General features: G+C 46.4%; 2 protein-coding genes across 4 annotated transcripts in view; one reads left to right on the forward strand and one right to left on the reverse strand.

Annotated features, from left to right (window-relative positions):
* Positions 1–12,180, reverse strand: part of RABEP1 (rabaptin, RAB GTPase binding effector protein 1) — a 248,969-nt gene that overhangs the window by 217,776 nt on the left and 19,013 nt on the right. The gene's annotated exons all lie outside the window — the stretch shown is intronic.
* ZNF232 (zinc finger protein 232) lies at positions 3,715–10,855 on the forward strand. Of its 3 annotated transcripts, none has more exons than XR_009560331.2 (5): positions 3,715–4,002; positions 5,260–5,737; positions 6,011–6,137; positions 7,798–9,589; positions 10,183–10,855. XR_009560331.2 is itself a non-coding variant. In XM_030861638.3 (4 exons), the coding sequence occupies exons 2-4, from the start codon at positions 5,318–5,320 to the stop codon at positions 8,556–8,558; spliced, it is 1,308 nt and encodes a 435-aa protein (XP_030717498.1). In that variant the 5' UTR covers positions 3,715–4,002; positions 5,260–5,317; the 3' UTR covers positions 8,559–10,855. The 3 variants fall into 3 exon arrangements, 1 of the variants encoding a protein (XP_030717498.1); XR_009560332.2 differs by having other exon boundaries at positions 10,186–10,855; XM_030861638.3 differs by having other exon boundaries at positions 7,798–10,855.

The raw sequence follows: 12,180 nt of genomic DNA on the forward strand, positions 1-12,180 counted from the left end.
TATCTTCACCTCTCTTCTCCACTGCCCCTTCCCAGCTGTGTACAAATATGTTCAAGTATCTTGCATCCTAAAAACCAAACAAAATTCAACCCCAACCCATTTTTTCCCTATATCATCTCCCTTTGTAGCCAGTTTTTGCAGGATCTTAGTTCCCCAACCAGGGATCAAAACCGCAGTGAAAGCACAGAGTCCTAACCACTGGACCACCAGGGGATTCCCACATTGTCTCCAATTCTTAACTCTCTTCCTCAACCCATTGAGGTCTCTCTCCCAACACACTATCAAATCTGTCTTTACCAAGCACACCAGTGACATTGGTCACTAAATCTCCTCTTGAGCTGGCTCCTTTCCTCCAAACCATTTCTTCCCTGAAGCAGGATGGGTTTGAATGTAGCAGTTGAGGATGTTGAAAATAGAGCAGGTAAATATGTTGATGTCCTTTGGCTGCAGCTAGAGTACGAATAATTTCTCCTTTCAGCTTCTGAATCTCTCATGAAATAAAGATTTGGAGGAAATTTCTCCCTACCTCTGATGTTTATGAGATTAGAAGACCTAAAATTCTGGTCAGTCATGTGACACTATGCCCATGTCTTGTATGGTTGGGCATGAGTTAAGCCTATGGTGAAGAGGGCCTTGAACAGCTGGGGACGAGCTTGGAAGGACTGGTTTCTCTGTCTCTGGAGTTTTATTAGAATCTTGGGTAAAATGATTTTTCCTCATTACCTCTGAAGGGTATCCATGACCATTTTTTGGATGTGTGATCAAGGAGACTGTACCCCCATGTGCTTTCTTTCCTCTTAGCATAAAGAATCTGGATCAGATCTGGCAGCACCTTGAGATCCTGAGAGTGAAAGTGAACTTGGCTTCTCTGAGCCTTGGTCTTCCATTGCTGTTCTACTTGCCTCAGAACTGTTCACCTGTTTAATCCATCATACACACCACTATTTGATTTTCTTGAAATACTGCTTTTATTATCTCACACACAGACATGCAAACTCACATTCAGAAAGTAGCCAGTGGGTGCCCATTACCTAAAGTAAAAGTTCTTGGCTTGGCATTTAGTTTGAGGTCTGGTCTAATTACTGTCCCTAAACAGCTAATGCATTGTCCTGACTCTTATCTCAGGCTCTCCTGATCCCCTGCGGCATTCAGAGTCCCCACCGCTTAAACTAACTTTTTCTTTAAACACAGGCAACGTGTCTGACAGGTTCTGGCACACACTCAATTCTTTAAAGGAAAATGCCTTGTCGCTTTTTTTTTTTTTTACATTGTTCATTGTAAGAAAAATTCAAACACTGAAGCATGACTTGTTTGAATGAACAAACCAAAGTCCTTTGTTTCTCCAGTCTCACAGCTTACAGGAAGCCATTTTTTTTTTTTTTTTTTTTTTTTGCGGTACGCGGGCCTCTCACTGTTGTGGCCTCTCCCGTTGCAGAGCACAGGCTCCGGACGCGCAGGCCCAGCCGCTCCGCGGCATGTGGGATCTTCTCAGACCTGGGCACGAACCCGCGGCCCCTGCATTGGCAGGCGGACTCGCAACCGCTGCGCCACCAGGGAAGCCCCACATTTAGCTTTTTGAAAGCAGGGAACTACGTTTTTTTTTTTTTTTTTTTTTTGGAACTACGTTTTTGTATCCCCTCTCCTCCAACACAGACCTAGATTTACATATATATTTTTGTTCAATAAATGTTTGAATGAATGTCCGAGTTTATAATTTTCTAGTTTTGTGGCAGTTGTTGAAAACTATAGTCATCACAGGAGCACAGTATGTGTAATTTCCTTTCTTTTCTTTCCATTCCAGATGTAACCATAAACTAGTCACTGCAGAAAAAAATTCAGGTTAAATTATATTTTGCTTGCTTGGTCAAAGTATCCATTTATTTCAAATTAAACTTGGTGACTGGTTTCTAGTTGAGTGTTTTTGTTGTTTTGGCTGTGCCACGCAGCTTGTGGGATCTTAGTTCCCTGACTAGAGATCAAACCCGGGCCCGGAAGTGAAAGTGCCAGAGTTCTAACCACTGGACCTCCAGGGAATTCCCTCTAGTTAAGTATTTTAATGATTCCCATTTAAAACTCAGTTGTTTGCCAGAAAGTGGTGCTTCATGTTACATCTAAATGTAATTGCTCTCTAGCACTTTCTTGGGGTCTTCTTACCCACCCCCTGCCACCCCCTGCCACCCCCAGTCAGGGTTGTTTTATATACATTTGGCTGGTGCACACAATTTTGGTAATTTATATTTTGCCAGAAGATCATCCATTTCATCTAGGTTTTCCAATATCCTACCCTAAAGTCCTACCCTAATGAAATGGTCTCTAATTCTTTTCATCTCTTCTGATTCTATGGTTATGTTCTATTTCTCATTCCCATTCTGGTTAATTTTTCTTTTTCTTAATAAGGTTTTAAACAAGTTTATCGGCTTTATTGCTTATTTCAAAGAAATTAGCATTTGAATTTATCTCTTCTTTTTAATTTTTCCATGTTTTTTTAAAGTATTTATTTACTTATTTATTTGGCTGCACTGGGTCTTAGTTGCAGCATGGGGGATCTTTTTTTTAGTTGCAGCCTGTGAACTCTTAGTTGCAGCATGTGGGATCTAGTCTCCCTGCATTGGGAGCGCGGAGTCTTAGCCACTGTGCCACCAGGGAAGTCCCCATTAATTAGCTTTTATCTTTACTGATTCACTCTTCTTTGCTTCTTTGGGTTTATTTTACTATGATTTTAAAGTTTCTTGGGACTTCCCTGGTGGCACAGTGGTTAAGAATCTGCCTGCCAATGCAGGGGACACGGGTTCGAGCCCTGGTCCGGGAAGATCCCACTGGCCACGGAGCAACTAAGCCCGTGCGCCACAACTACTGAGCCTGCACTCTAGAGCCCGCGAGACACAACTACTGAAGCCCACGCGCCTAGAGCCCGTGCTCTGCAACAAAAGAAGCCACCGCAATAAGAAGCCCATGCACTGCAACGAAGAGTAACCCCCACTCGCTGCAACTAGAAAAAGCCCGGGAGCAGCAACAAAGACCCAACACAGTCAAAAATAAATTAATTAATTTTAAAAAAAAGAAAATTTAGCTTAAAAAAAAAAAGTTTCTTAAGGTGACTTAAATTGTTTTATATCTATTTTCATTAACAAGTGAGGTAGTTAAGGTTATACATTTTCAAGCATGGCTGTTTCTAGGTCCTATAGATTTTACCACGAAGTGTTCTGTTTATTGCCTGTCCCTAAACAGCTAATGAATTGTCCAAATTCTTATCTCAGGCTTTCCTGATCCCCCCTGCAGAATTCAAGAGTTTGTAATTTCGCTTTTGATTTCCTCTTTTGATCCAGTTGGATTCTTTTCTTTCTTATTTTTACTAGTTTGCTCAAGTTCTAGTGCATCCTATTTTTTCCCTTGTTAATTTGGACGTTCTACTGTACTTTTCCATTCTCATAATGGTTACCTCCCCTAGAACTCATAATCAGACGCATATTTCTCTCATTATTGGAAAAGAAGATGGCAGTGATTTCCTCTATCAACAAGTCCTTTTTCCCCTACCCCAGTAAACTGCAACCTTACATTTCTTTTTACTCCTCCGCAGGAATTGTTTTTTATTTACTAACGGACACGCATAGGCCGGTGGTTGGGAATATTTTCTCCCTAGGGGTAACTTCCTCCTCGGCTGTGACCCTTTAATCAGGTCTGGGAAGATGTAACGAGAAAACAGAACGCAGAGGAGGAAACGCTGCAAAGAGGCCACGCACAGGCTGGAATTTCCCTGCCGTTTAAATCGGCTTGGACGGCCCCTGGGCCTACAACTGAACAGAAAAGCGAGGCCCTCCAGCCATTAAGCCAAAAGGCCCGCTCACACCGGCCCCGCTCCCCTGTCCAAGGACTGCGATTCCCAGAGCCCTCCGCGACCGGAGAGGTCGCGGCCGCGGGTGCGCAGGCGCACACCTGCCCCCGCGGGTGGGCTGGAACCGCGCTACGCAGAAGTGGTCAGATGGGAGCTCCGGGACCTGCGAGGTGAGTCTTAGCGGCGGCGCCCCGGGTGTCGCTCTTTGGCCCGCGCTGCTATGGCCAGTCCCGGAAGGCAGCGGCGGTTTCTGCAGTGAGCACACCCCGCAGGCAACCCTGTGAGGAGCCGAGGCCAGACCGCGCGGAACGGGGTCCGGGTCTCCACGGTTCCCGCGCCCGGTTGCACGGATTACGTCACGTGTTGTGGAGGGCGGTGGCTGGCCCGGTGCGCCTCTTCTCTTCTCTGGAGATCCCAGGGGTTAAAGTGAAGGGTGGGGAATTGTAACTGGTATGGAGGACAGCCCCCTCCCCAGGCGATCGGGCGGTCCCCTGCCCAGTGCCGTGCGCAGGAGTTCAGCTGCGGGCTGGCGCCGCCGGAACATCACCCCGAGAAACAGCCTTCTGCGCTCGTCTTCCGTGCTTCCTTTGTCCTCGGCCAGCGCCCCTGTTTGTGTGCCTTTAATGGCCTCTGGGTGCGTCCCACCTCCTTCCCTTTAGATTTTCCTGACGCTGGACACCTTACCCGAGACCACGTCTTGCCCATAGCAGCCGCATCTCAGGACCCTACTACAGATCCTGGGCGTTTGAATAAGATTGCCTCATAGGAATTTTAAATTTTTCTTTTGTTGTGGCCACTACAGAAACTTGAGAAAGAGTGGAGAGGCCATCTGGGAGGAGGCTGCCTCTTCAATACCTCTGAGAGTCAGTCACCTTGCACTGAAACGTTTCTCAGCTCTGAGCTCTGGAAACTTGGGTTTTGCTTAAGACTTGTTTCTTCCAGTGGGATCCCGGAACACTTTTTTTTTTCCTGCTGTTTTCTCCTGCTATAGCATTTATCTAGTTGTATTATCTAGTGTAGCAAACTCTTTACATATCTGTCTACCAGATTGTAAGTATCTCAAAGGCAATGACTCTTACTGGAATAAGAATCTGGAGAGGAATGGAGAAAAAAGTATTAAAGGGTATAGTACAGGGTTTGACTCTTGGTAGATTCTGAGTGTGTGTTAATGAATTAAAAAAAAAAAAAAAAAAAAAGAACGGGACTTCCCTGGTGGCACAGTGGTTGAGAGTCCGCCTGCCGATGCAGGGGACGCCGGTTCGTGCCCCGGTCCGGGAAGATCCCACATGCCGCGGAGCGGCTGGGCCCGTGAGCCATGGCCGCTGAGCCTGCGCGTCCGGCGCCTGTGCTCCGCAACGGGAGAGGCCACAACAGTGAGAGGCCCACGTACAGAAAAAAAAAAAGAATGATTTCTACTTATGTTACAGGGTGTCCCTGAAAGACTCCTGCTAGTATGGGCCTTCTACAGAGCCAGTCCAGGCTAGGATGGCTGGATCACTAACAGCAGCTGAAACTCTGGCCCTTCAGGATACACAGGGTCAAGAGAAGATTATGATGATGGAGCCAAAGGAAGAGGAACAGTCTTGGGAGTGTGAGACCAGGCAACATGGGAACCGCTCTCCCAGTCAGGAGATCTTCCGCCAACGCTTCAGGCAGCTCTGCTACCAGGAGACTCCTGGTCCCCGGGAGGCCCTGAGCCGACTAAGGGTGCTCTGCTGTGAGTGGCTAAGGCCCGAGAGGCACACCAAGGAGCAGATCCTGGAGTTGCTGGTGCTGGAACAATTCCTGACCATCCTACCGGAGAAGCTCCAGTCCTGGGTGCGGGGACATCACCCTGAGAGTGGAGAGGAGGCTGTGACTGTGCTGGAGGATTTAGAGAAAGGACTTGATGAACCAGGACTGCAGGTGGGAAGGGGAACATACGATCTGTTGTGGGAGCCAGATCAATGACCTTCAGGCTGGACAGAGGGGCAGCAGTAGGGGGAGTTGCCAAGTTCAAAACTCTTTTGGGCCAGGCAGAGCAGTGAGTGCGTGTTTCTGTGTGTTTTTTCTGCCCTCAAGTCCTGAATAAGACTCTAGCTCCTCTTCCTACCCCTGTGCTGACTCTGAGGAGGCTCTCCAAAGTCTCCTTGGAAGCTTTGGCTCCACAGAAACCGAGTGGTGCCTGATCACCTCCAGGTCCCAGGCCCGGTACACGGACCTGCACAGGAAGAGCCGTGGGAGGAGAAGGAGCCTGTGGGAGCAGCCCAGGAGAAACCAAGCATCCAGCTCCAGCCTAAGGAGACCCAGGCTTTCCCAGAGCGTGGTGAGGAGCAGGATTCTGTGGGGAGGGAGAGGAGGAGGAGAGGGTATAAAGGGCACAGAGGAGGTGGTCAAGAGTTGGCTATCCTCATCTTGCCCTTACTATTCTTACCTCTTAGGTGAGAGACGTAGCCTGTTTCATCACTCACAAAATTAGGAATAACGATAACCTACCTCATGTAGTAGCTGTAAGGATTAAATTTCAATCATAACCTGGCTGTACAGCCTCACCAGCATCTCCGGGCTTTAGAGGGCCCTAAAACAGGACCAGAAAATACTTCATTCACTTCCTGCCTCATCATCTCCACTGCCCTGGGCTACAGGCCAGCCTGGAAATCTTTTTCAACTTTCTCATGACTCCCAAAACATACTTTTTAAGCCATAACACACTCTGCGTGAGACACAGCCTGTCATCACCTTTATCTACCACCTACGCCCCACCTAAAAACCCTATTTGATACTCTCTTCTATCTACACTTCTGCCCTTCAGATTCACCACAAAAACTTCCTTTCCGGCCTGCCTTCATCCCCACAAACATCCTCTCCTCCTTCCTACGGCAAACTCTAGAGGGAGAGCCTCAGGACCACACACTGGCCTTGCTGAGTGCTGTATAACCTCATGAACCATCGGGAACGTGACATGAATATTTTGCTAATCAAGAAGACTCTATTTAAATACTTCATTTTACACCACAACCCCACCACCATCAGACAAAAGCCTATGAAAATTCAAATTCTTGTTGGCAACAAAATGGGAAAAACTAGAAATGGAGATTAATCTTAGTGTCTGCTCCATAAGTATGTTTTTATTTCCCAGCACTTCCTTGCCTTTCTTGCAGAGTTCTCCTTGTCTCCTTTACTTCTGTTTTGTAAGTCTCTCTTCAAAGCTAACTACTGTTTGACTTTTTTTTTCAGCAAGCATGTTTCAGATTTCTTTAACCACAAGCATTTAACCTGAAAAAAAAATGTATTTTTAAAGTCTTGCATTACCTTATAGCAATTGCTTTTTGTCCTCTTTAGACTACAGAAAGCATTACAATTAAAAGACAAAAAGCATTAGAGATGTTTTAAAAACCAAAACGCAAAGCACTCTTCTCTTCGTTTTTTAAGGAGCAGGTCAAAGGGAAAGGCAGAAAGCACCAAGAAGGCAGTCGTCCCTTCAGTAAAGGAGCCAGCTGCTTGGGGATCCTTTTCTGTGGCTAGAGATTTGTGGGGCAGGGAATGACAGGGAAGAGGTGAAGGTCACGGAGTCAGGAGGAGCAGGGTCTTTGCGCGTTTAGGAACGTCCCTTTTCCCTCAACCTGTGATTCTCATTTTCCCCTTCCCACACAACATCACTCCCCAGTTTCTTGAAAATATTATTTTTGCTCATATTTTTTAAGAGTAAATCCTAAAAAAGAAGGTCCTGCCTTGAAATTTATTTTTCAAATAACATTTTTGCAGTGTTCCGTTAAGGAAAATTTAGAAAAAACAGATAAGGGGGAGGGGTGAGAAAAAAGGAGAAACCTTCTCCCCTACAAAATCCCATCACCAACAGATGACCAGTGTTCATATTTAAATGACTTTCCTTCTGAATTTTCTCGTGTGTGTATATTGAATATTTTTTAAGCTTTTATTTTCATGCCAGAAATCCTAATCCAAGTGTCATTTCTCTATACATCCAGAACAGGTATATTTACATTTTCCATCAGTTGTTGCAGAAGATGATGCAGAGCCCAAGGACAAAGGGTCGTTGCCAGAACCACCCATTACTGACGTGGAATCACAGGTGCTCAGAGAAAAACTCACCACCAGCACCTCTACATTTGAAGCTGCCTCTGAAGTTGAGGCCCCTTTAGAGCAGCAGCAGAGAAATCTCAAAGGGGAAAGGCTGAAGCAGTCCCCCGCTCAGGGGAAAAGCTTCAGGCAGATGGTCGTCACCCTTAAGACAACTCCCACAGGGAAGAAAGACCATGAATGCAGTGAATGTGGTAAAGCCTTCATTTATAACTCACACCTTATAATCCACCAGAGAATCCATTCTGGAGAGAAACCCTATAAGTGCAGTGACTGTGGGAAAACTTTCAACCAGAGCTCAAACCTCATTCAGCATCAGAGAATTCATACAGGAGAGAAACCCTACGAATGTCATGTGTGTGGGAAGTCCTTCAGGTGGAGTGCTCACCTTGTTCAACATCAGAGGGTTCATTCAGGGGAGAAGCCCTACGAGTGTAATGAGTGTGGGAAGGCCTTCAGTCAAAGCTCATATCTAAGTCAGCATCTGAGAATCCACAGTGGAGAGAAACCTTTCCTATGTAAAGAATGTGGGAAGGCCTACAGATGGAGTTCTGAGCTTATCAGACATCAGAGAGTTCATGCCAGAAAAGAGCCTTCCCAATGGACTGTGGGTGAGAAAGTCTCCAGACAGAATTGTACTTTTGTCTGATCAGTTTTAGGACTATATTCCATAAAAGTTATAAGCACCTTAAGATTTTTCCTGTGTCTTTCTTGATTTAGGAAAAAATGTTTACCTAGTCCCACCTTCAGCTCATCGCCTCATGCCCTCTGTTTGAGATGACTGTATCAACTAGCATGCCTTTGGCTGCGAGTAACAGCCAAGATGCCGACTTCATTAGGGTTCTGGGCCTGGCACAGAGCAGCTGTGCAGGCAGTGGCTATCCTATATTAGTATTATTGTGAATGGGCCTTTGGTCCTGGCCCTTCCTCGGCCCCATACTGAGCTGCCTCTTGGGACAGGGTCACATCTACAAGTGTCCAGGCATGAGACAGAAACCACACTTGTTCTTTGAGCAGGAAACGTTTAATACAAAGAAGTGCTAGCTAGTAAAGGGGGATTATCTGTTAAAGGAGGTAACGAGATCTTAATATAGGAATAGCAGCATGGGGAACAGCTACTACCTCTAGGACTGAGGGAGAGCATCAGAGGAAGAAGCAGACCTAGGAGAGCCAACCCTCCCCCGCACCCCCAGCCCAAGACTGGACAGGTGAAATTCAGGCCTGACTGGACAGGTGTGGCTGCCCCAGGGGTATGTGCGAGCTGGTCTGTACAGGCTTGCAACAGCCAGTTCTGCACTTCTTTTCGCCAGCCTGCACTGAAATTGGTCATGGTGAGAGTATTCATGCCGTGGAAATCAGGAATGCTACAAATCAGGGCTTTTCTTTTTTAACTAGTTGTTAAATATTGACACTGGCTGGTGAAGTTCATCAAGGCGCTGCAGGTCAGAGCAGGAAGCCACTGGTCGAGGTGCCCGCAAACTCACCAGAGGACGGGTGCTGCACTGTAAGGACAAGAAGGAAAACTACCAGAAGGACAAGCCCCTTCCTCTTTGCTTTGTCCCTCCAGTGCCCTTTACTGGCAAAGCCTGACACTGTGCCAGCTGGCAAAGGGGAGATGTCGACAGTTCCAGCTCCAGTCTCATAGAGTACGGCAGGGGACGGCAGACTTGGAGTGAGGAGGTGATTACTTGCTAACTGGCCCGTGTTATAAACTCCTTTCCACCTCAGGACCTCTGTCCTCATTCTCCATTCCCTAACTCCATGCTCTCCTCCCAGATAGTTACATAAGTCACATTTTACTTTGTCTAGATCTCCACTTAAGTGTCACCTCTTGAGAGAGGCCTTCCCTGACTCTGAGATACAAGTTTTATTTCTCTCTCACATAAATGTCCAGACATGAGCAGGTGGTCAGCAAACAGCCCACAGGCCAAATCCATCTTGCGGCCTGTTTTTTTAAAGCCCACAAGCTAAGAATGGTTTTTGCATTTTTTTAAGTGTAAAAAGCAGGAAAGAAGAGTTAAGTGACAGACTGTGGCTCACATAGCCTAAAATATTTACTTCTGGCCCCTTACAGGAAATTTTTTTCAAGCCCTGGTCTAAGGGACAGCTCAGTTTAATTTCACCAGGTACGTCAGGGACCCACCTTGCTCCTCTGTCCCCTGGATTAGGATGTGTTTGTCTGCATGGTTGATGCTGGATCCTTACCGTATCCACATTCCATTTCCCAGGAAGAGTGAAGTAATGGTCTCAAGGACTGGCAATTTCCTTTTCAGCAGGTGTCGCAGAAGGGGACCCAATCCTTTGGTGAAGATTCAACTACACAGCCACATCTACCTACCAGGGAGGCTGGAAAACACCTCTAGCAGGGTGACAATTTGCCCAATTAAAACTGGAGAAGGAGAGAACAAATTTGGGAAGACCATGAGCGTGCTCCACCCCATGGAACATCTCCCCACTTCTGCAGCCTGGTGCTGCGGACTGACTGGCGAAGGAGAGTCCTGGTCCCTGAAAGGGCAGAGCAGGATCTGGGAGGCAGATGATGTGGTCAAGACGTCAAGGGTATGGATTAGAGCTCTGGTCTTGGTGGTGGTCACTCCAGAAATAGCCATCATTTTGACTGCAGCACCCTGTATTCATCACTGAAAAGAGCTGAAACCAGAATATTTTGTAGGCAAAATGTTGACCTGAGGCCATCTCTTCTGACTTCGTTAGTGCAAAAGAAGCTATTCCAACAGCAGAGGTTCTGTATACTTAGTTTGGTTGTATTACAGGAACTAGTTCCGTATCCAAGAGGGGCTCCTGGGATTTAAAGGTGCCATACTGGTCCAATCATAATCTGTTCGTGTTTCTATGTATGAGTGCCCTGCTCACATGTGCATTTTGGAATTCACTGATAGCAGAAAGTTCCCCTAGCTGCGCAGCTGAATAAACAAAAGAACTTGTACCTGCTAACGAGTGTGGTCTTTTGTCCACAGCAGGAGATAGAGGAAGAAACAGATTGTTCCCCCTCTCAGGAAGCTGATAGGCAGCCTGTAGTTGAGAGAACCCTTTCAGCAGCAGTGGTCAGTTCAGCAGTGGTGGGCTCTGCAGGCAGGCAGCCAGTACAGATCCCAAAGCTCAGGACTCACTAGCTGTGGTGATCCTGTGAGTTCATGAGGGCTGCCCGAACAAAGTACAATAGACTGGGTGGCTGAAACAATAGAAATTTATTTTCTTAAGATTCCGGAAGCTAGAAGTCCAAGATCAAAGTGTTGGTAGGGTTGGTTTCTTCTGAGGTCTCTCCCTTTGGCTTGCAGATGACCACCATCTCCCTGTGTCTTCACATGGTCTTCCCTCTCTGCATATCTGTGGCCTAAATTCCTCTTATAAGAGCACCAGTCATCGTGGGTTAGGGCCCACCCTAATAACCTCATTTTAACTTCACTACCTCTTTTTTTTTTTTTTTTACGTACGCGGGCCTCTCACTGTTGTGGCCTCTCCCGTTGCGGAGCACAGGCTCCGGATGCACAGGCTCAGCGGCCATGGCTCACGGGCCCAGCCGCTCCGCGGCATGTGGGATCTTCCCGGACCGGGGCACGAACCCGTGTCCCCTGCATCGGCAGGCGGACTCTCAACCACTGCGCCACCAGGGAAGCCCTCACTACCTCTTTATAGACCCTATCTCCAAATGCAGACACATTCTGAGGTACTGGGGATTAGGACTTCAACATGAATTCTGTGGGACACATAACTCAGCCTTGGGTAAATCACTCTCCTAGTCTCAGCTTTCTCTTCTGTAAAATGGGGGAAATAATAGTACCCATCCATAGGTCGTGATAGGGATTAAATTCAATAACACCTAGCCCAGTGACCGGAACAGGTTACATTAAAAAATGTTAGCTTAGGGCTTCCCAGGTCAAAAATATTTAAAGGAATTAAAAAAAAAAAAAAAAGTACCCAACAACATACAATTTACAATGCCTGGCACCCAATCAAAAAGGCATGCAAGAAAAAGGAAAACATGATCCATAATGAGGAGAAAAAATCGATAGAAACAGATCCAGCAATGACACAGATGATAATTATTAGACAAGGACACTGAATGCAGCTATTTTACTCCGTATGTTCAAAAAGGTAAAGGAAAACATGAGCACGGAGAAAGACAGAGAAGAGATATTAACAAGACCCAGACTGAATTCTAGAGATGAAAGATATGTCTGAGATGAAAAATGTACTGGATAGAAACTATCCAAAATGAAATACAGAGATTAAAAAATACATTTTAAAAAAAA

This window comes from Globicephala melas, chromosome 20 (genome assembly GCF_963455315.2).
Source record: "Globicephala melas chromosome 20, mGloMel1.2, whole genome shotgun sequence".
NCBI lineage: Eukaryota > Metazoa > Chordata > Mammalia > Artiodactyla > Delphinidae > Globicephala > Globicephala melas.

Coding starts and splice junctions, on each gene's coding strand:
- ZNF232 (XM_030861638.3), top strand. CDS start 5,318: ATGGCTGGATCACTAACAGCAGCTGAAACTCTGGCCCTTCAGGATACA. Junction 5,738..6,010: donor TTGATGAACCAGGACTGCAG/GTGGGAAGGGGA, acceptor GATCACCTCCAG/GTCCCAGGCCCGGTACACGG. Junction 6,138..7,797: donor CCAGGCTTTCCCAGAGCGTG/GTGAGGAGCAGG, acceptor CTATACATCCAG/AACAGGTATATTTACATTTT.